The sequence below is a fragment of the Centrocercus urophasianus genome, unplaced genomic scaffold, assembly GCF_019232065.1.
Source record: "Centrocercus urophasianus isolate 14NV4802_14NV808 unplaced genomic scaffold, USGS_Curo_1.0 seq_16, whole genome shotgun sequence".
NCBI classification, from domain to species: Eukaryota; Metazoa; Chordata; class Aves; order Galliformes; family Phasianidae; genus Centrocercus; species Centrocercus urophasianus.
In genome coordinates this window covers 1,485,782-1,510,682 of record NW_024884711.1, presented here as the reverse complement: position 1 = coordinate 1,510,682, position 24,901 = coordinate 1,485,782, and the positions used below count along the sequence as shown (strand labels likewise).

Below are 24,901 nucleotides of genomic sequence, written 5' to 3'. Positions count from 1 at the left end.
AGAGATACACTGCCCCTGCTGCAGATAAAAGAAGCTAAGAAAAAAGCTTCCTGTAATTACTGATACAGAATTAAACATTTCAAAAAGAGAAAAATAAAAGGAATGAAAAAACGTGCCTAGCTCTATGAAGAAAAGGCAGTAACAATCCCTTCAAATATGGCAGCCTGCCACCAATAGAATGAATAATACAAATGATGGCACAGTACTAGAAACTTCTGCTGAAATGTCACTTTGAAACTCACCCTTTCAGGAAATAACTGACTAAAATCTATGTTGATAAATTAAATAATACTCCATCACAAAAACAATGGAATAAAGAAACAAAAAACATTTAAGTCAAGAAACAATGTCATAAGCTGCTTTGTGAATCCTCAATCCTTTCACACTCAGTTGTGTGTATCCTAATGCAATATTAATGAGATAACTGTATGTACACTGACACCCTAAGGGGCAAGCAAACAGCATTTTACTCCACAGCAGCCTTCTTCAACAGCCAATAGAGGCTGTTACTACCAGAAATATTGGTATGAGAGAACAAAAAAATGGAGTTCATTCCCCTACAATTTTCAGAGACAGCAGCATAACCCTATTCGTGATATCCATGCTTTCAGTATCAGAATCACTAAAATATCTTTATCTTGAATAATATGGTGTGTTTAATTAATGTTTATAGATTTCTGACAGTATATCTCATCAAAGAGTGTAGTACAGATGAAAAGTGAAAGATTTACATCCATTAGCATACATTATTTGCCTTAAAATTACTTGAGGTGGTATCCATTTGGAATAGGAAAATAAATCTCTCTGGAGTTTACATTCCTTCTCTTGCTTGTCTTTCCAATTTAGATGGAAAGAGCAGAAATATAGCTCGTATCTGTGGAGGAGGGTGGTTTCACATGCAGCTTGGTGTGGGTTCCATTTTAAGAACAGAAACAGGGCGACTGGTTGGCTGCTAGAGGGAAGGGCTCTTCAGGATAACATAATCTGATCTTTTAGCCCTGAGGAGCTGAGCCCTGTCTGAAGAATCAGCTCAGAGGTTTAGTGCAGTTAAGGGGTTTGCATTAACCTTGGAACAGTTCCTGTATCAGCTGGTTGGTACACCAGTCAGTTTGTACATCAGTCAGTTATGGTCCCACAGGACTGCAGATGATGAATTTTTACCCAGTACTGTTTTCACTAACTTGTCCATGAACAGTGAATTCATTCACAGAAGCCACTTTAGTTGATTATCTCAATGCCATAATTCATATAGGGTAGTGCTGAAGTGGTTTATTTCACTTAAGAATTCTATTATGTCAAACTAGTTATTTGATCTCAGAAACATCTTGAATGTTTGCAATGCATCTTGCATGGGGAAAATATAAATGAGATGTAGTATGTGCCAGGGTCAACAACAAAGAATTTGAGGAGACCGGAAGGGTCCAAGCTCTCACCTCCTGCTTATGCTGTGAAAAGCAAGGAAGCCTGATCACCATGGGCCTCATCTGGCTCCCAGAAGAGCTCCTTTTTTTCCTATTTCCTGTGTGCAGTATCTCATATGAACCTATTAACAAAACTACCCTGTGCAGCGAGCACCAGAGTGACAGGAAAAGACTGTCCGCTCTTCTGAGGATACAGACATCACTCCTGCAGACCACTGGCACAGCAGAAACAGGAGCACTGTGGTACAGGCATTTTATTCTACCACAGCTTCTGGCTGTCAAAAGTTCACGCATATAAAATTTTACAAACTAAAGTTTGTCATTTAAAATTTTATACCTAGGTGTCTGTGACTCATATTTTCCCGACTGGCTTCCAGGACAGAGAGGGAAACACTGAGAAGGTATAATGCTAACCACTTGGCTCTCACTTCTGCAGCTCTGTTCAAAGATCTGACCTTACATGAGGTGCTATTTAGAGCTCCCTCTTCTGAAAGCTTGGGCCATTAAAACAAAGTAATTTGTCAGTGACAGAAATCCAAGAAACAAAAGCTGATTTTACCTCAAGGTTTCATACGCTAACTTTTGAGGCAGTTAAGTAAGGCACAATTGCACCACACTCTGGGTTCACTTCAGACATTCAAATAATTTTTTTTCAGGCTGAAACTTCAGACAAAGTGGCATAGTTTGATTGAAAATTTTTTTATTTCATTTAATTTGCCTGTCTAACCAAGTTTCAAGCCTCATATGCGCTAAGAAAAGGAAGTACAAGCTTTTGGTGCTTAACATCTGCAAGCTAAATGTATGCCTACATAGTCATCTCACCACTCTACAAAGCCACATATTATAAATGAAAGAGATGTTGTATTCCAGGTGCTTGAGACAAAGTAAGGAGGAGAAAAGGAACACAGTCTGCAGAGCAAAGACAGAGGCGAGAAGCTCTTATTCAGAGTAGCAATAGCACACTTGGAAAGCACCAGCCTAAATTAATATGCCATAAAATCTCTACTTTCCAATCTATGTGCCCCAGTGCTATGCATACACTTCCAAGAAGCACTGAAAAACATAATGGTGGTGAAAAGCAGAGAAGAAAGCCACGCTCTTTTAAAAAACTCACTTGAGGACAGCTGCTGACTGGAATGCACTGCTTCTTGCGACACACTGTCTTGCCTTTCACACAAGCACAGATGGTGCAGTTCACAGAGGACCACATCTCTCCATCCTGCAAGAGGGAACATGATCTAGTATCAGTTGGGGTGGCAACAGGAAGATATTTCAGCAATGTATCGTTGCACAAGAAGGGATAACTTTCCCTGTTGGCATTATGTCATTGTTTTGTCTATATTATTTTAAGGTCCACATCCAGTTATATTAAAGACAAAGATCAAATTCAGAGGGGTGTTCTTCCCTTCAGCCCTCCAGATCCAGCATTTATTTTTCCAAACCTAACCAAATCACACTGGCTCTTTCCATCAGTGTCCTGATCATCTGCATTGTTTTCTCTTCAGTATGAATCTAAGATACGATCACACCTCCCACAGATTTTCATTTAAGCTGACATAATTAGAAAAAACCTGATTCGTTTGGTTGAGTGATGTCTTTAAGTTGTTGCACTTGAAAGTATTTGATTAAGATGTCAGCATATAGTGAATTTATTCCCAGATGCAGCAGTTTGGCTTAAGGCAGGAATGGTTGAATAATGAATTCTAATTTAGATTACTTACAGCACTTTCATAGACACTTGATCTGCTAAACATCTGAAAATGTTTAGAAGAGATACAGGACTGAACTCCTCAAATGCATAGCAGGTAAGAGTCTACAGCTCTTGAAGTATTAGGTGCAGAGCAAAATATGGTCTTATCCTCACTTACTTGGGAAAGACTGTATGTGGAATTGCCCTGGCTCATTTCTCCATAGTGCTTCATTTGCCAAGTGTGGTTCCTAAAACATTCTGTCTCACCCACTTACAGTCTTGTGCTAGGCTGCTTAGAGCCAAAATGTGCATGTTTTCTGTGTGCTGGACTTCTGTGAAGAAAGGGTGAGGATAGACCTGACAGGAACAGAGAACAGGCAGTCCAACCAAACAGCTGTGAACAATTATGTGCCCACCTCAACATGACATCCTGACCAGAGAGAAAAACAGATGATATCCAAAGTGCCAAGGAGTCCAACTTAGTGCAACACACACAGCTAAAGGCTGTCTCTCCACTGTCCTGTATGCCCCCGCCATGTTAAGATCGCCTCATGTTTCTGAGGCAGCATGCATTCTGGTGCACTTCTATTGACCACTCTCCAAGCATCTGCTACGGTATCAGAATATTTCACAACTAACTGAACACAGCTACCATGATTTTTGTTTCACAGCCATTTTTGCACAGGAGGGAAAGTTCTGACTGCCCAGTCTCCCAGTGAACCTCTGCCCATTCTACTAGTGTGAGGCCATTAACTTCAACTGAGCTACACCAGATCTATCTTTTCTTATACAGGGCAAGAAATAGATGTACTGCCTCTATTTTTTTCCCTGCTGTAGGGAACCTGCTTTGGCATTGGGGTTGGACACGATGATCTCTGGAGGTCCCTTCCAACCCCTACAATTCTGTGATTCTTATTCAATATAATGCTTAGTAATATAATAAATCTTCACGAGAAGCAGACTGTTTTATCTGGGTGCCAAAGAAGCAGGCACTTGTTCCTGAAGCACAACAGTACCAGTGTGAAGGTTCCAATCAGATCCAGTATAGTCTCAGTCTACAGTAGGTTCGCATGTAATTTCCAGAATAAACACTTCAGCTATGTACACAAAAGATGGAAAAAATGGGAAGCAATTCTGGCTGAGCAAACGAAGTATTCGCATGGGATTTAACATTTGATCTGATTCAAGGGGCTCTTAATTCACAGATGGCCCATAAGGTGACAAAACCTTTTTCTGACACAGTGTTAAAAAAAACTGCACCACTTGGAAAAACATGCGGGGTCTCAGTGACATGAGAAGTGTTTTGCAGAGTATCCCCTGTGATTTGAAAACACTGAGTGAGAGCGCAGTAGGTAACTGTTATTATACGGCTATCCCAATATGAGATGTCAGAGGTGCTGTCCTCAACAGAGCTGTGAAATTTCAATGAGTAACTTTCAGTCCAGATGAACTTTGCACAGCTCCTATTGCTCAGCTGTGGAAGAGACTGCCTCAGCCGATAAAGCCTACACACCTCTCAAAAATATCTTATCCATAAATATCAGCATTTGCTTGGGAAAGCAGAACATAAAAAACTCATACTAAAAATGCATTACTTGTCCTGAAACAGAAGCTGGGAGAGACACGCACATCACAACAAGGAGGAACTAGTCTTAATTTCTGCATATCAGCAAAATCTGCAGAGACTCCGATAAAAAAAAAAAATAACAGCTGGCAAATTTTGCTGTGCTTCGCCTCTGAGCTGTTCCGTCATCTAAAATGATGGTGAGAATTCTGCTAAAAGGCAAGTCACGACATTAACTTACAGTAAGCCTATGTTGTTTCAGCATCTATTCTTAAATCACACCTGAAATTGTACCTGGAATATCTTATTGCCAAACTTGCACACTTTCATTTCTTCAGGAGCGATGTAGGAGACACATTCCTTGCAGCAGTGGTCTTGGTTTTTATTGCATTCTCCAGGAAGCAAGCACCTCTTCTTACATATCACTGTTGAATCCTGGGTAAAAGGATAACAGGAGATCATTAAACCATCACCTAGGTCTTTCTGCTCCTATGCATCCTTATCAAAACATTTCTGCTTGCTCAGACGTTGCATCCAAGCAAGTTAGAGCTCAATTGCTTTGGATAGATCAGCTCAGAGAAAACAAAAATAATTTACTGGATTAATGGAATCTTTTACGGTCTGTGAAGCACTCTGTTTACCTGCAAAATGTTGACTCTGATCTGGCAACACTTTGTCCCTGGATAGGTGCAAAAGCACATGTAATCACAGTCACGCTAGATCAACTGCATACGATAATCACTTCCCTTTAGCACCAGTGTGTTAGCTCACCACGTGGTGTGTTAACTCTTGTTGCAGTGCAATGCAAACTCAAAGAAGGTCATATAATCTATTTAACTTTATTTCGCATCACAGGTGATAGGCATCACGTCTAAACTGAGGCACTCAGTAGCTTTTTAAACTTTCCTACACAACTGCAAGAACTCTTCAAACCCGACTCTCCAGGACCACACAAGATGCCAAAGCAAAACCCTATCAAGGCTTATAGTTCCACAGCCTTACAAGCTATTGCCAAGTCAGACAACCAGCACGCAATACCAAAGCACTGTGGGCTTACCTTGCATGTACACATTGTACAGTTGTCATAAATAAATGAGGATCCATTATCATACACATTGCTATGAAAGAGACAGCTTCCAAATGGGAGGTCAAACACTTTCCTCTGTCCTGAATATAAATAAACAATAATAGAAACAGAATGTGGTTGAAGAGATGCCACACTGACAACAAAAATAGTAGGGCTTATTGTCACTAGACCAAATCCATCTGCAATGTCATTTGCTGTGTGTTTCCATTTTGGTGTGAGAAAATATGTACTTTTAACAGTTCTCTGTTCTTCTAGCACACTCATCTATACAATTTTACTGTGGGAGGGAATATTAATATGATTTATGACATGTTTATATTGGAAAAATCTTTCTTCATCATAAAGTGCATAGTGCAGCTACATGAATAAAAAGTAAGCACTCAAACTCTTAAGGTTTGTACATTTAAACTAGTTTAAACAGTCTTTAACTTAATGTAATAACTTATCAAATAAAACAGACTAAACTGGTTTTAGCCTATCTGCCTCAGTGGTTCACGGCAGCCAAACTAAACCAATCCAGTGACACTGATGCAAAAAAATCATGTGTTGCCCAGTCTTACTAAAATAGCCTGGTGCACAGTGTTTAGACATTGTTGCAAGAAATACAGGCATCTGCATAGTTTACAAGAATGAAACAACAAAAAATACTTTCCAGAACACACTAAAAAAAAAAAAAAAAAAAGGTTGTACAAAAGCAAGGCGCTGCTTAGAGCGCTGTACAAGGAAGACAGCATCAATAGCAAATGCTTCCTGAAGTCCTGCAAATCTACAAACACTTCAAGATCAAACTTGGAACACGTGACCAACATGAAAGATAACCATGGGGTCTTTACAAAAACATTCTGAAATCACTACACTTATCTTTCTGGTTTAGGATATCTTTACTGTTTACTTTTGGTGGCAGCTAACTAGTAAGTTCTCTTAGAAGTGGTTGCCAGTCTCCCAGCTTATCATTTCTGAGGTCTGATGTTAAACAGGCATCAGTTCCAAGGTTGTAAGTGGGCACTATAAGTAAATACAAGTCACTAAGTACCAGCCCAATAGTTTAGCTCCTGAACTGCCGAATCTTGGCAGCTGGGATAGCTGAAGTTTGTCCCTGTGTTCCAATTTGTAATCCCTTCCTTTTCCAATAAGCCTTGATAAAAGCAGAGCAGCTTAAAAGAAAAAGCTTCCAGTTTCCTCCAAGAAAAGAAGTGAACAGAAGGGTAAGCACACAGCAGAATCCATTGGATTAGCCTTAAGCTTTCACAAATATTTATATGTAAATAACTATTTTTTCAAAAGCTAAGAAATAATTGCTGTTGTTCAGTTAGACACAATTTCAATGCATCTGTCTTGTAAGTTAAGTACCTCGGGCTAATCTGTGCTTGCAAAACCAACTTCCCTTTTACCAAATATGCATACTTCAGCAAAGGCTTAATTTCTCATATGTTCATAAACATATGAAATCAGTTGAGGATGCTCAGTAGCCCTAAAAGGAACTGTTCCACATCCATGCACCACTTACAGGCGAAGCCAAGACATACCCCCATCTGTAACAACACATCTGAATCTCTATGTGGGGCCAGGACTTCCATCTCATAACTTACATCAGCAAGTGAGCAGAAGTCAAGCTCTCTCTCACGCTGTCTTGCCATGCCTTGCAAACCACCCAACACAATTCTGGGTGGTCAACCCAGTTCAAACAGTTGGTAAAAAAAACAATGACAAAGGACTTATCCCCTAAAAAGATGTGGTGATGGAGATATTGGCTTAATGGTCGGTCAGCTTTGCTGGCTCATAACCACTAGTTAAACTAATAATTCAAGTCTCAGTGGAGTCAACTGCATTCTTCTAACATATTTATGCCGAGTATCAGAAATCCAATTGCAGGGAGGTCTTGCACACAATTCTTTAAAAACCATGCCTTGCCATCCCTGAAAACATATTTTTTTTTCCTACTGCTTTGCCCTTTGCTATGCATCTCTTGGCTCCAGAACTTTCAACATTTCACTGTGAGTAGACATTACCTATTCACAGGTATCCGACATACCTTAATGTGATAACTGCACAAAATTGAAGTCACTCTTACTGGCAAACTCACAGACATTTCTAAGTGAACAAAAGCAAAGAAGAATCTGTGCAAAAATCCCTACAAAACAGTCGAATATCAAAGTTGGCTTTTGAACACTCAGATCAGAGAGGGGAAGATTCTGTTGGGAAAAACAGGAGGTGGAGAGGACAAGGGGAGTTTGCAGAAGGAAAAAATGTCCTCGGCCAAAAAAGCAGTTCAGAAGCTCACTATTTGAACTGTTTTTCTCTCTATTTCACTCCTTACTCTTTTTCTCTCTGGTGCTGTGGTTAAATGTTCTGGGCAGGTATTTATTTATAGCATTTCTCAACTAGTAAATAAATAAGCAAATTCAGGCTTATTTCAAGTAGTCAAAAATGTTAATTATTCTGAGAAACTGGAACTTCCTATAGCTCACTGCTCTCTAGGCTAGTACTCTGTGCTCTTATTCCAACCCTAGAAACAGACCAGAAACAGTAGTAAGTGTTTGGACAAAATGTCAAGGAGTTTCTGTTGAAGAACTGGTGATTAGCAGTCCTGAAAATTTGCAAAAACTTACTCATAATCTCATAGACCAAATTAAACCTAATTTATGTGGTAAGATCCTTGTTTATGAACTGTGCCTATGAAATAGAGGGTCACGTGCTGAGGAACGTTAACCTGCTAATCAGATGAAATGGCACAAGCAAATAAGGGCTCTCATGCACTTCTTGGCCTGGCTTAGAAGAACTTGAACCTTCTCAGAGGTTTCTGACTTACCCCTTTGAAATGTGTTGGGAAAACATTCCTGGCTGAAACTGCGATTCCACCTTAAGAAGGCAACAATAAGGCAAATTCTTGAGTTCTGGCCTCACTGACAACAACTTCTAAGAATGCAATTTCAGCCCAGAAGTTTTCTTTGACCTGCATTTCCGCAAAGCCAAGAATGCAAATGCACACTTAACCAAAAATCTGAGAGGGAGAGGCCTTTCCTTTTGTGGTGCATTCCAATGAAACCTTTCCTTTCGCCTCAACCTCCTTCACAAAACACATGTAATGAAGGTGGGAAACATCTCTATATCTGTCTCTCTATGCAAGCCAACTGGCATATACTCAAATGCTCTCCTGCAGCTGCTTGCTGAGTGCCATCCATCACAACTGCACATGCTGACCCTGAATACATACTGAAGCCTGTATATTAAAGCAACTCTGTTTCTTCCACCTTTCAGAATTTACCAATATTAAGATTTAGCAGTATTACCAACATACCATCTTACAAATTACATAAATTACGAAATTCCCAGGAACGTAAACACTCACCTACGCATTTGGGGCAACACTGTCCTGCAGGAACGTGACTGAGGTGCTGGGGACACGAGAGAATGGGGCAAACTTCTTGGATGCACTGGGTCCTGCCACCCTGAAGGAAAATAGGCTCATTTAGGATAAAGCAAAATGTCAGGCTGACACGTCAAGTAGACACACCCACACAGACTCTTAACACAGACTGTTAAAAGCTTTAGCCAAAGCAGTTTTTGCCAAAAGAAATTTCTTCTTGCATCACACACGCGTGGAATGTGTACAACTGTCCGTTAGCACTTCCTGCATCATTTGCAGTGACCTTGGATTTTTTCATTCTCTCAATGTTGAAAAAAAAAATAAAATAGTGTCTTTATTTCTTGCTTTGGAAGTGAAAAAGCAAAACAAAGAATAAAACCACCATCCATTAACCTTTCTGGATGCTCAACAAAGTTATTGAGCAAGTTTTATTTCTCCCCTCCTGTGCCACACCCTTATAGGCTTGTCTGGAATGGGGATTAAGTATTGAAGCTGGATGAGAACAGGTGTTCTTCTGCTACATCCCTGATTTCAGAAGTCAAATAAGCCAAAATAATTTAAGAAAGCACATTTTTGTTAGCCACTCAATCCAACCACGCAAACCCAGGCAGCCTGTTTCCTTCGGAGGACTGAAAAATCAAAAGAGCGTGTGAAATTTTCAGAATGAATGTGGCAAAAAATTAAATAAATAACCTGCGCTAGATACATCTTCATGAGCCCATAAATATCAGGGAAAAGAGAGACAGAAAGAACAGCAAAGAGAAAAGCACAGATATTTCTATAAGATTAACTGCAGTTAATCAGAAGAGATCTTTGTTGTCATTCTGCTGTGTCAGTACTTCACCACACGGTATTCTCCAAGCATTCAACTCAGGACTCCATCAAAATGTGCTTCAAATGCTTGTAAGAGATGTCCAGGTTATTACACTTCAAAAATCAGCTCGCATTTGCCTCAGCAAGAGAAGGCAGTCTTTTTCATCTAGCCACCCTGCCTCATTTATCACTCAGAGCTGCACTTATCCTAACAATAAGCTTTGTGTTCCTGGATGCTGAGACGGAAAGCTTATGAACAGTCTCCTCCCACACACATGCTGGATGCATCTTGAAGCTCCCTAGGGAAAGATGGAAAAACCTGTTCATTTTGAAGAGCTCTGTGCCTGAAATGATATGCCATTGCACTCCTAATGGCCTCAGTGAATCACATAAAAGCTTTTACATACGGGTAAATCCACATATGCACTATTACACAACATGCTGACTGTACCCCCATTCTGTAATAAGTTTTCAGGCACTGGAGTCTACCTGTCCCGTGGGGCTACCAAAGCATCCTGAATGCACATGGCTAAGGGCTGCTCATAATTCATTCACTGCTGCATGCAGAAACACAGAGGTTATTGTAGACTGAAATGACTGCTCTAAATTAAGGGTCAGACCAGAAACTTGACAAAATGAAATGAATTCTTCACTGAAGTTACGATGCTCTGGGAATAGCTCTGTGAGGAGAGACACAGGTGCAGGATGAGAGAATAAATATCAAAGAAGGTCTCTCCGGTCATTCTGCTCAGGGAAAAAGGCTAAGAGAAGACAAAGTTCAGACTCTGGTGATAACTCAATTGCAATTGAGTTATTGGAATTGCAAAGGAGGCCGCAGTCAGGTACCAGGATCAGGAACACAACCACAGAAGATAAAGCAGTGCTCCAGAATAAGTTGATTGCAGATCTTTTCTTGCAACTCTGCTTCTGTATCTAATAGTCACATATCCCATGCCTCTACAGAAATGTTCTAGAGTCTTGCTTCCCTGACAGATGGAATCAAAGCTCAGCCCTACAAAACACTGAGGCATTGCCTTACAGTCTGTAGCATAGACTTTTTAAGAAATATATACAAAATGCCCAGGATAACTAGTGAGTGAAAAATAGGAACTATTTCTTCATTTCTGTCTTTTGTTTACAGCTCCCTTTTACACCAGCAGCTCCCTTTTACACCAGCAGTGATAATTGAACCAGTGCCTCCTCTGCACAGAACTTTTGTCTAAGTCCAGTTTCATCTCTCTTCTTACCTCACTGTTACACTCAATTCCAATTGCAATGCTGCTAGAATTTTGACAGTGAAACAACTTTCTAGCTCATTGCTGCCTCAGGTATGCTCTTCTAAGTTTAAAAACCATCAGAGGGTATATATTCAAGAAGAACCAAGTAAGACTAACCCTAATTGCCCTTAAAAGTATTTAGCTTTAGTAATCAATATTCACAAAGTAAAAAATTCAGAGTGCTAGTTCACAAAGCAGGATTACCTAACGTTGCCAGTTCCTTATACGGCATGAAATAGAATGGTACAGAAAACACAGTATAACAAAAGTTCATTAAAAAATGCAAGGGAAAAATAAATCCTGAGAGCAAAAAGATTGGCTCCAGAAAACATAAACCAGGATAAGAATTCCATAGTTAACACCTTGCCTCCTTCACCTCCCAATTACATCCACAGCTTTTAGCTCACATTTCCCTGTTGAGTGTAGCATCTCCCAGGCAGCCAGAATATTCCAGGTCTGAAGCAACACCTGCCAGTAAAATCAAACCGGAATTGGAAGCCAGTGCAGACCAATAAAGTACAAGTGACATCTGCTTCCTATGAGAAATACTATTCAAGAGCTAGGCAAATAAATTCTTGAGTGATAGTTACATGAAGCCTTAATCAGGATACTGCTGCAGTCCACAGTCTTCTGGAGGTAATGGATTTCATAAGAAATCTGAGGTCTAGAGTGCAGAGGGTCACCTTCAAAGTAGAAACAAAAACTTTATAATCCCTGCTGTCATCTCATACCTGCAAAACAAAGCAAGAGGACCCCTGGAACTGGCTTAGAGGGCAATATGGGCTATCGTGTCTCAGCAGCTTCCTCACAGACACAGGAATGAGGCAAAGATGGACCAGCACTTTCTAACTCTCCCATGAAATTCCCCTCTTTGAGAAAGAGAACTGCCTTAGTCTTTCCTAAAAAGGAATCATGGAGCTATTCAGCTGTCTTTCCATCCACTTCTAACCCTGACTTTGACTATGATGCTTTGCTGTTCAACAGAGACACAAGAAACTCAGCAGAGACAAAATGTACACAGCCAGGCTGTGTCAGACTTTGGTGGGGACATGTGATGACAGAGAGGGTGTAGTTTTGGGACAGTCTACACACACACACACACACACACACACACACACGTGTATGGTGTGTATGTAGCCTGTGTGCTAGGACTGATGGAGGGAAACATATCTGCAGAAAAAAAACTGTCTGCCCAAAAAAACTCTTGAAGGCTGAAGAGTTGCTGCCATTAATCTGCAGAAGTCTTGGTCTTCTTGTATAATGAGAGCAAGAACAGCGACCATCACATTGAACAACGCCCTCAGACATACAGTTTAATTTTTAAGTTGTCCTGCATGGAGCCAGGAATTGGGGAAGAAAAAAAAAAGTTGAAGACATACCAGTACTCCTATTTCATTATGCCATAATTGTTAAGGGGTGTGACACCTCCTATATCAATTGGATAATATAGTCGCTTGTATATAATTCTTGGTTACCAGGAAGCTACATCTGATGTATTAATTATTGTGTGATAGTAAAGACATCCTCCTATCTTCCAAACATCCATTAAATAAATAAAACTAGTCAGCAACATTATGCAAACATCTTCAAAAGGCCCCCTCAAATCACACCCTCATAAACTAATTGGGTTTACGGTCAGGTCTACAGTCCTTGATTTGTCTTGGAGGTAGCCTTCACACACAGAAGTGAAAGGATATCATAACTGGGGACAGATGCCTTCATCTTCACACAGTATTTGAGGGTCCCTGCAAAAGCCACACGATGCACAGTGACAACTCCCTGGAAAGATCACTGGAGAGGGAAGTGAACAAAGCAGCAAAACAGTCCTCAGCACAAAAGCAAACAGCATATCAATCAGCACAACAAACAGGCAGGCAGACAAGCCAGAGCTTCCCACATCCCTGCAGCTTGATATGTTGTCTAGACGAGGATTTTAAAAATGTCTCTTTAGAAAATGTTGGATAAAATTCAGAATAAGGAGATGTTGAACTTTAGTTCCGCACAAAAGGTATTTAAAGTGCCTTGTGTGCACTTCATTTTTATACTCTGGATCCAGATGTTAAAACCCTGTTTTCTGTGGTATTGCTGCTATAGACAGGCTTTAGAAGAAGGTTCCAGTGGCAGCTTGAAGTGGTGTCCTAAGAATTAGTATCTGCAGCAAGTGCTCTGAAGAGCTCTTCTTCATTTTAGTGTCAGATCATGCACATGAGTATGGTTACAAAATATTGTCTTAAATGTCTTAAACATCAGCTAAGTTCCATAAAGATTAGAAGTGGCAAACAAAGATTCCTGTGAATAAACTGCTGGAGTAACTTCTTGACAAAGTAAATGTACAAGTCTTAAACTAGTATTTCTGTTTTCTTTGAATCTGATGAAAAGACATTCCTTGTCTTAGTCAAGAAAAGCCTAGAGAATTCCATCTATCTGCACCATCTCTCCCTTTATGTGTAGATTTATGGTACAAGTAATTAGATGCACTTCTTGTATAATCAACAAGCTGCATTAATTATACAGTTCAATTAGTTCAACTAATACAAATTCACATACCCAAGCATCTAGAGAATTGCAAGCGAGGCTGTAAAGCATCACACAGTTGCAACATCTTGACCTAAAACCTCAATTCAAAGGCCTTTCCTCTTCTGGAAATTAATCAGTATGTGGTTGTATCCAGCTGCTGATGAATTATCTAAATTATTCATTATTTAGTAGTTCAGGGCAGGATGAAGCCTCTGAAATAGTCATGCTTTCAATCAACTAAATAGCATGTGTACAAAGAGAGTCATATAAGCTCTAAGTCAACCCAGCCTTGCCATCTACTTGACAGCCACGTTTCCTGGGGTTGCTTAGATGGAAAAAAAAAATAACCCTCTCTTTTTCAGAGGGAAGTAGTATGCTGCATTTGTTTGCAAATGCATGTTTGGAATATAATAGCATCCTCCTCTTGCAGGGTGAAATATGCAGTTCTGTGGTATTGTTCTCCACTTGGAAATCAAGCGTTCAGGTTCCAAAACACAATTTGGATCTCCTGCATGGGGAGGTGGAAGACCAAGGTATCTACTGCCATGGGTAAAAAGGAACATTCTGGAAAATGAAACCAGGCTTTGCACAGTAGCTATCTTGTAGTCTACAGCCAGAGACAGTGCTCCTAAAATTTCACAGTTCCTGGAACCACTGAAGAGCTCCTCGGGGAGGGTCAGGCAGAGCCCTGCTCTCAGCTGGGGGCTCAGCACAACCAGCACGTGGTCATATTTCTCTGGTCTCATAGCACCGTGCAGAAGTGTTGCTCGGATTATATTGCATCTGGCTTCACAGTCCAGCTGAAATCAAATTACTCACTGACCCAACAGCATAAAAGCACAGTCTAGCAGCTGAGCAACCAGCAGCCCTCTCCCCTCCAGGGTTTACATTTTGAGGGCTTTTGGCTCTGTTTAAAGTAACATCGTAAATAGCCCCTCTTCACTTGGAAGCCATGAAAGGTTTAATCATAGCGTGTTCTCCTTTCAGGCTGATTTCCTAAAGAAAGAAGGCTTATGCAGGCACAAACCAAGCACACCTGTAGCTTGTGAATCCCCAGTCAGCTCCAACCACAAATGACCAAGGGACTCCACTGAAAATGGTACAGAGATAAAATAAAAAACATCTCAGAGATATTAAAATCTCAAGGACATCAAGTTGCCCCATGTCTCCTTAAAAACAGATGGCTGCAGAGAGTACAGAAACCTAGCTGCTTTCCAGAAGGGCCACAACAAAGCAGCCTCAGTGTTAGGCAGCAGCTGGCTGTCTGCAGGGTCTCCCACACCCAACACCTTTGCTTGGTGCTCAAATCATGGAGGAGAGCTCAGATTACTGTCATTAGGGCAGATAGAGGAACAAGGGCTATGGAGGCAGCTCATCTGTGGAGTCAGACCTTAATTACTTCAACTCCTAGGACAACATCTACTTATAGGTTAGCAGGGGCAATGAGACATGGGGCAGGTCTGTATCTGATATCTACTGCACCGTTCCCATGAGGTGTGGCATTTTTTTTTCCCCTGACTTTCCTTTTTATTTTTTATTTTTTTCTCCTCACAGTACCTGCAGAGATTCATGATACTTGTGTTCCAGACTGGCCTGCAATTGAGTGATGGTTTCTTCCAGCTGGAGCCCATATACTTGTTCTGCTTTGGGATCTGTTTTTTATTGATCGTTCTCCTCAGCAGTTGAACAGTCTTTTTCCAGAGATAGATCTGTTTCTCTCCACAAATCTCTCCTGCAAGCTGAAATAGCGTGTCCCACAAATGACTCTGTATTTCATTAGGTACTCTTTAATGTCTCTAAAGTTACATGCAGAAGCCAGAGCTTTCAACTCCGTAATATAAATGTCTATTCCTTCTTCTGCTAGTTGATAGCTAAAACAATCAACTCACTATCTCTCTACAGCTCAGAGATGTCTGGATTCACAGCACACCTCAAGCACTCTTGTGGGCTGTTTAGTTATCCTGAACATCATTTAAAACTTACTTCTCAGAACTTTTTTTTTTTTACCAGTGAGAGAGTATCTAAAAAGCTATCATCCTTCTCTCAACTCTTCCCATAACACTAATGCTCCATACCAGCTCAGTCTTTGTTTCCAACAAGTTTGGCCAGCATCTGAAATCAAGCTTTTATCTAGTCCAAATCCTTTCATACCATCTCCATCACACCCTGTCAATCTCCTCCTTTGCTGCAGATCTCACTGATCTGATAGCTGTCATTGCACCTTATATATCTCATGTTGAATAGTAGTATCAAAAGTCTTCAGACCTGCGAAATTGAAACTTGCTGTTCATTAAGAGAGTGACTTAAAACACATGCCACAATTATGGGTACTGCTTCACACAACCTCCCAACACATCTTGGTGTTTTCTGTCAACCATAACTCTGTAGGCAGTGCTTTGTCCCCTAGATTCCCTCCAGCTGCTGCCCAGGACACACTCAAATAGTACAAAGTCATCTTTCCAAAAGCTGCTAGAAGCAGTGGAGCCAGGGATGTCACGCCACACAGCACACCCTAGAGCAGCATGCCTTTTTACAGTGCAAGAAGGCAGATGAGCACACAGTGCAAGAGGTTGATTTCAAGGTGGTACATCAGCAAGGACTGTATCAAAGACCATAAAAAACAGTGGGAGTTTTCCCACTGGTTGTCAGGACAATGCTTAGAGCACAAGACCTGAAGTTGAACAGAACGATGCTGAAAAAATGAGGCAAGACATCCACTTTGATGGAACTGGGCAGGGGGCAGCCCCACACTGCAGGAAGAGGCAGAGAGTAGCAACTTTATGGGGACAGTAGAAAGGAAGCAAAGACACTGGCAAGGAAATGATTCTGGCATGCCACTGCAGGAGAGAGTTCAGCTATTCATGATTAATTCAGCTGTTACACCAGAGGTCTCCAGTGAATACAGAACCTTTGCTGCGAGCCATAAGATTATTTATTTCTCTTCTGAAAATTACTGTTTCTGTGAAAAAAATGCAATAAAACATGTTACTCTGGAAACTGACTGTGGACAGATAAACTATTAAAAACCACTATCAAGAATCATCAGCTTATTCACCTCCCATCCCTGATAACAAGAAAGTCAGGGATAAATTCGAGTGACTTTCCTAACTTCAGTTATTTGAAGCAGAGCAGTAGCTTTCTAAATCAGGTCCTGGCTTCTAGCAGCCATGACTTTTCCCCTTAATCAGCTGGAGGCTGCTTTGCTTTCACTGGCACTAAGAACAAATGAAGCACAGTTCAGTGAGTATACAGTTGTGTATATACACCATCTCTGTATTTGCATGATGTTTCAGAGTCCAATCCCTATGCTTGCAAAATGATATCCACTGACACAATGCATTTAAATAAATAGCACTTGCTTTTCCTAAGATGAATTTGCACAAAAGCTTTCATTTGTCTGTGTGCATGCAGAGTAAGTTCTGTGATACCGCCCTACAAGCTCTCCCATGTCCTAAAGAAAAAGGTATCTACAAGCCCCACACTTTGGCAGCTATCACTGCTGCCATCACCCCAATTCCAGTTCCTACATTTCTGCACAGCACTGGCCCCAGCTCTGAGAACAGTTCTTCCTTCAGCACAATCTGTTTGCAGAGATATGCAGTTATTAAATCCCTGCAGTGTCCCAAGCGTGTTTCTTGCACACACAGAATATTAGTATCATTGTGGTCCTGAGAAAGGTGACAACTCTGACTCTCACTTCATCATCATTCTTTTAAATACTTGGTCACTACAAGAAACTCTACAGACATATCCACAAAGCTTCGCCTTACAGCACTAGTTTTAAATAATTTTCCTTCAGTTATCTACAGAACTAAATTGCAAGACTAGAGTGAATTAAACTGCAAAATGCCCAAGTTTTGACATCTGACATTTTGCCCAAAAAATAAAAGCTTTATTTTTAGCAGTGTGGATAATTCCTTGTAGACAATTGAAGTTCCTTTCGGTGCATGATTTGAAGCTTCATTTTTGGAGGTGTAAATGTCTAAATAAGGTCATGAATAAAACCAACTAAGGCTGTTCTTGGAAAAGAGTGTACAATTTAGAAGATGGTGCCTGCACACCTAACTTTGGAAGCGTTGTTTTTAAGTCAAAAACTGCCAGAATAATTCACACCAAGCCACCGTTCACAAAGAGAACAAATCTACTTCAGTGAGCCAGGAGAATGAGATACTGAAGAGGCTGACTTGATCCTTCACTGGCTGTTTCTACAACTTATGGATGCCACAGCCAGAGGGATTGATGATAAAACACACTGATATCTATAGGACATCTGTGATAATGATCCTGCTGTATGTAGGTCACTCCTACAAAAAGCAGTGCCTCTTATTTCTGTGCAAACTGCAACAGACAAAAAGCACAATAGCACCAATTGATAGCATAAATTCTCAACTATAAACACTATTTTTCAACATAGTCATCACCACTAGCTAAACATTTTTGCCAGGAGTGAACAAGAGCCTGCATGCCATGCTTGTCAAAATCTGAAACAAGGATGGCAGTTTCACAGCTGCTACAATAGCATCCATATTATAGGAAAAAGTTGCCCATACAGTCCATCCTCCATTGACCCAAACAGAGGGAAGTTAGAAGGCATCAAATCCAAACTACGTAGTGAATGTGGTAGGACAGTCCAGTCAAAACTGGCAATGTGCTCCACAGTGTTTAAACCGGTGCAGGGCCTGACGTTGTCTTCTTCTCTGGCCTGACTCTGGAAGTTTGAGCCTTCAGCTTAGTTGGTGTTGTGATGTGCGAGTCATATGATGGTTTATCTGGGTTCCAGGAAATCCAGAAGGAGCTCTCCTGCCCTATCCCAGAAGACTGCACATTAATTTACCTGCTGAGTCTTGAACTTTTTCTTCAGTGGGAAAGTCACATGTCATCACTCCATGGACTGTTGTTTTGACACATCTTAACAGGAAACTTACTTTCAGCCTTGTATTTACTCAATAGATCCTGATAAACTTCCATACAGTATTTTTTCTGGTCCTGTGTGAACATCCCACCTGGAGCAAACTGCAATATTGAGCCATCATTTTCAATGCACTGAAGCCGATATTCAGTTCCGTACTCAGTTCCCTAATTGTAATCCACTGATTCATGAGAACAAGCTGAACAAGAAGCACTTCATTTCATGGTGTGACATGGCTTGTCTTTCTGTGTCATCACTGTTGAAACACACCACTCACCACCTCACCATGTTCACATCCACCGCAGTCTCCATAAACATTCAGCAAGCAGTCATGAATGTCAGTGGGTACAACCTTCTCCGCATGCATGAATTCAATGACACCCCTTTGCTTCATATACACTTCCACATCAGATGTCATTTTGTCAGACTGCCCCTCTGCTGCCAAGGTTTTTATTAATTGGAAATTGTTTGTCTCAAGCACCTCACAAAGACTTAAAGATACAACTTTAAGCGTTACAGAGACTTCAGCAGGAGACAAGTGTTAAATCACAACCCAGTCAGAGGATTTCTTGGAAATACAATTTTAAGAAAAGTGTGTGCCACCTTTATGAAACCAATGGGTTATGAAACCAGGAAACAGGAACAGCTGTAGTCTGCCCGAGGTGGTGTGGATTTGGACCTGCCATATGTCAGTAGGGCTCATCTATGGAAGCATTTCTATTATCACTGTGCACAATTCCAATATTTTGTACTGAACAAGAGATGCCTTTCGCCAGAGACATGACTTGGCTTTACACCAGCATATGGTACACTCTGTCCTGGGATTAAGAGAGAAGTCACACATTTTGGTATTAAACACAAGCATTAGAAAGGCTGCTGAGGAATATGCAGATCTCCAGGAAAAGCTTTGGGAAGCACTTCGATTAGGAATCATTTACAAGCCACAATTCTTCTACCACTTCCTTCCTTATTCAGGGAAAATGATTTACAGCAGCATCAGTACCAAATCCTGATAGTTTCCAGTCCTAGTTAGGAAGACTGGTAGGGAATCACAGTTCTTCCCTCCTTCCTAGTTTACAAACCATCTGCACACGCACAGGGAGAGGGTGGATGCACCCCTAAGAAGTCCTCTTTCTTCTTTACACATATGCTTGGACTATGTCATAATCCCATGCCTCCTCCATCCTCCAATTTTTTTTCCCCCAACAAAGTTCTTACCCAGATACCCCTGTTAATTTAGGGGTGGGGTCCTGTTGCTAATTGCTGACTTCTCACTGGCAGCAGTGCATCTGTAAAAGGTTGATGTCCAGATTTATAAAGAACGTATTTCTTGGGGCAGTTTAGGTAAAATCCACACAAATAAACATTTAACCATTTCGGCACCAAGCACTCTAAAGCTGGTTATAGTTTGGCCAGGCCAGTTCTTGCACCTGCCTGAAAATCAGCTGCTGTTCTTGCTCTGGATCAACACAAGTGGGACAAGCCAAGCCACTTGGCACTTACCTCTGAGCCAGGTTCATGTGACATTCATAGACTGAACAGTCTCATATCTAACTACATCACAAGGCCATATGGAGTATGTTTAGAGCACAGCACAAGAACCATGAACTTGCCACAGAATAAGGTCTTATTAAGTCTAAGAAAGGGGGTCATAGCCCACGCAATCACAAATATGAATTACATCACATTCTTGTATTCCACATACTGCCTCCTCATCAAAAGCCATTAGTAATTGCTAACACGGTTAATAAAGTAAATAAAATTTGGCTTGGGTTGCAAGTGTATGTCTGTCCTTGTCACTGGTAAGTCTTCTTTCTACTTGTCTGATGATACAAAATAGTCTTAAAATCATTTAAATTCGCTCATTATAGATTCTCATAGGAAACGGAATTGTGCATTTTTGTGCACAGGAGTTGTTGAACTACAGTAAAGGAGTTAGTTAGCGAACTAAGGTCAAAAACTGTGAATTATTTCTATTGTAACCCTTATTTCACAAGCAGACAAATTTGACAGCTCAGTTCCCCAAACATTCTTGCCTTTTTTCCCTGCTCTTCATTTTATTTAAACACATTCCTGAATCTACAGCCTTCTCCCCAGCAAATTTTCAGCATTTGCAGCTTTCTCAGCTTCATACGCTTTCAGTTACTAACTTTCAATCCACTTCATTTCAACCTTTCAGGAAAGTTTTTTGATAATGTGAGAAAGTGTCATTGGAAATTATTTCAGAGCAGAGAGCAGCTACACACTCCAACTTAAAATATTAAGTTAACACTAATGGAAGCTACACCTTTCAAAATGATACAATGATTTTAACTATTTAAAAACCAGACCCATCATGTTTATTTAGATAAGTGCTCCTCTGCTCTCATAAGTGGAGGCTGATGACAGATGTGTTTTTAAGGCAAAAATATTAAGTCTAGAAATGTCAGCATCTGCTTCTTTTCAGCCCAGCCTTACGGATTCACACATCATTTTTCATCCACAAGGAGAGTTTCTTTCTTCTTACAGAGAATCTAAAAACATGGGTGTAAATTACTAATCCCAAGGCCTGACAGTTTTATTAGCATGTCACTGGTGCTACACGTGTTAGGTCTGATTAGATACACAGAGCTGCTGGTTTCCATGGCCTGCTCCTTTTGTGGGATGAGGAAGGCTTTCACTTCCCCTGCAGGAACTTTCCAACTGACTACTCCTCCTCTGTGAATTGGTATTTGCTCAAGAGATGCCATACAAAAGAACTGTATGTAGGTGGTACTGAAGAAAGAGAGAAGAAAAAAAAAAAAAAACACAAAGCAAAATTCCCTACAAAATTCAAGAAAAATTCCAGCCTTCCTCACAGTTAGCACACTATTCTTCCTTTTCATGTGCTTTATATGGTATCTGTAGTGCTTTTACTCATCTACACAGTAATGATGGTAGCATATGTAGTAGATGAAGCTATGTGGCCTTGTCACTACACCTGGAGAAGACCTCCTAGGCTTTACTCTATATAACAGCAGAGCACTGTGGAGTCAGGTTGCATATCAGAGAAATGCAAGTCAAGTTTATCTGTTCTTCAAGGACAGTTGTGTACAACCAGACCGTGAAACCTCTGCACAGCTTAATAGGAGGCTGCTGCCACTAGCAGTTCAAGATAAATCATCTATCAATTAGAGCAAAAGACCAACTAGAGGAAATTAGACCTGTAAGAATGGACCACACTAGTTAAGAAGACTCACTGAAAAGACACACAAAAGTCACATACTCATCACTAGCCCATGCTACTTGAGACTTTTTGAATATCTAAGTTGGTGTTACAGCTAGAAAAACTATAATGGTGAAAATGGGAAAATAAACAAACAGGGAAGGAATGCTCACCTGTACCCAAAGATGTGGGTTCACAGGAAAGACTCCACAGAGGAGAGATCTCCAGCAAGAAATCCTTCCTCAGTGGCAGTCAGTCCTTAAATGGGGTCTAGGAGAGGTGCAGCCAGCTCCACCACCAGCTGAATTGCCTTCACCTGTGCTCCCATGGCTGACTCAGTGCTTGCCTCAGGTGATCAATCAGTGGCTCAGGCCGTGATTCAACAGTTCCCATACACGTACTCATCTCTAACCTATGCTACTTGAGACTTTTTCAATATCCAAGACAGTACCATAAGTAATGCTCAAGATATTCCCAACATAATAAAAGATTTTCTACTACAAACAATGAGGGCTTCTTAACAACATATAAAATGCCCAGGACAAATAACCAAATGCTGTCCTACCCAGAATAGTAGCTGTTCTCTGTAGCCAGCTATCTATATTTCAGAATATTCTCCACTTAACTATGCCAGACATTTCAGTGATGGTAAGACCACTGTGGATGCACAGGAAGCTGCTGACAAACCTCTTTTCCCATTCTGAGCAGGTTAAAGATGAAACATCATTTATGGCTAGCATGCAGGCCTCCCTGGCTCAACAGCATGGTGCTACACCTGAGGTATATGTCCCAGAAAGGGCAGACCATGAGCTGAGAGCTTGATACTGCATACATCTGCTAGAGGTGCAAGTACAAAGCACTGCCACTAAATGACACAGCAAAATTTTCCAGCTTTCCTTGGAGTGAAAGAGTACAGATCTGCTGTAAGAATAACTGATGTACTTATATAGATGTGAACTATGTGAGGTGAGATTTAAGCATGTACTGAAAAGCCAAAAGACAATGTTCTTGCCTGAGCAGATTTAACATTTGAATAGACAGCACCGAAGCAAAGCTAAGGGAATGAATGGGAAGCAGCCTGACAAAGCTGCGCATATGACTGTCCTGTAAGCTTTGTGATTTCTTTATTTGCTCACATACTTTCTTCAAGTTATCTTGCCCTTGCTCTTTGGCAAAAACATATTTTTACAGATGGGGCTAAAAATAGCAAGGGATGATAGAAACAGAGGACTGAAAAAGGCAAGAGTTGCCAAGGGAGCCTGCATGAGTTCTCTGCAATTCTATCTCCAGGTTAAACTGATATCAGGACAGCCATTGCTATGGACTCTCAATTTTTCTTTTTCCTGTTGGTGACAAGCATTTCTGTTATTGGGCATGCCTAATGTTTCTGAACTCTTAATTTTCAGAATCAATGAAATAATTGATTTTGAATGAAATCAATTTTTTTTAAAAGTTATTTTAACTGACAGCAAGCTGGTATTTTTAAAATAATATTACAGAGTCTGACTGGCAACTCCCTTTGTAGTTCAAAGTCTCTACAGGGACTTCATTTTCAAAATAATTTTATGTTTTCATTAGGAGAAAATGCTTTTTCTCTCATGAATATTCAGATTGCAGAAGAAGATAAGCTTGAATTTTTTGCAAGTGTTAGCATAACTCAGCCAAATCTTGGTTAGGATTTGCAAAAGATTGTATTTTGAGAAGATTAGATTAAAAGGTTATTCTCCGTTTGGGGACTTCCATTTCTCCCAAGGCCTCTAAATCATGCAGTAAGGTTGTCCAGATTGTAATCTGCAAGTGCAAACTGTCTTCCCCTACACTAATTAGGTTTTGGGTTTTTTTTTTTTTGCAAAGTAGAAAGCAATCCAAATCTACTCAAAAGCCTACTGAAGGAATGAAAGTTTTGCAGAGGTTTTCAGTGACGGAGGACAGCTATCACCTTCCAAGTGCCGGCTGCTTTCCAGGTGACATTAGAAAGAAAAGTAGCCTAGGAAAGGCAGAGTAGGTCACAGAGCTTGGCACAGGCATAACAAGGTTTCTTCCTTAGGCAAAAATGAAATGGAAGAAGCAAAATAAGAATGAAGAGCAATTCATCAGAGAGCATCCCTCAGAGTGCTGCCTACTCCTTTCGTGAATCACAGAATCATAGAACAGCTTAGATGATCTAATTTCAACCCACTGCCATGGGCCACGACACTGAAAGAGGTGCAAAAGGACTGTCTGTTAAATGAAGACACAGAAAAAAATGTAGCATTCTTTCTGGAAACACCATGATTTGTGTGTGCGTTTGTGAGACTTTCACCTACTACTCTCTTCTGTTTTAAACAATCCGTGTAAACCCAAATAAATGTAAAGAAAAAGGGATTATTTTTCAATTCCATCCTCCCCCCCCCCCAGCTCTCCTCCCAAATGTGAAACACTTGCCTAGGAAAGGCTCTTCTTCAAAGCTAAATGAAATCTTCTCTGTATTACCCCCTCCATCCCTGGCCCTCTCAAACATTCTTAATTAATTTTACTGCTGCTTTCAAAGAGCTCTCCAAGTTGGCTCAAATCCCTTTGGATCACATATCAGCATTAGCAACAGAAGATATATTACCACTTTCTCTTTCCCCTCCTTTTCCAAGAGGAAGCAAGGAAGGATGATCAGTCACGTTACCACTGTAGAGTATGAGCCAACTACTGTATCTGAAGCAGACTCTGGACTCCTCATGTGTAAATTTTATACAAACTCCTAACATGATAATGCTACATTTGGGGGGTTGGTTGGTTGTATGGTGTTATTTTTTCCCTGGAAGTTTTGTGTGGGTTTTTTTCTTTCTTTTTTCTTCTATAGGAAATTCTAAAAGAATCTCTCTATTCTGTAATGATCTCATTATGTCATGACAGGTCTGAATTACTTTTTTATTGTTATTATGACTTCCTCCTTCCACGTTTACTGTAAATCTCACAAAATTAACTCAGATTTTTCAAAAGCACCAGGGCTCTTACATAGATACAATGGACTCTATGTAAGCAAGGCCTCAGACAGGATATTTCCTAAAGCAGGGATTTCTCAAGAAGAGTCCAGGAGCT

The 24,901-nt window shown here is 40.5% G+C and overlaps 1 protein-coding gene across 1 annotated transcript in view; it reads right to left on the bottom strand.

Moving 5' to 3' along the window:
* The window catches only part of BMPER (BMP binding endothelial regulator), a 143,197-nt gene that overhangs the window by 61,441 nt on the left and 56,855 nt on the right, over positions 1-24,901 (bottom strand). The window contains exons 7-10 of the mRNA XM_042817593.1: positions 9,112-9,211; positions 5,733-5,842; positions 4,970-5,110; positions 2,536-2,640 (exon numbers count right to left, since the gene is read on the bottom strand). Of these exons, the coding sequence (XP_042673527.1) occupies positions 2,536-2,640; positions 4,970-5,110; positions 5,733-5,842; positions 9,112-9,211 (456 nt within the window). The remainder of the gene's footprint in view (positions 1-2,535; positions 2,641-4,969; positions 5,111-5,732; positions 5,843-9,111; positions 9,212-24,901) is intronic.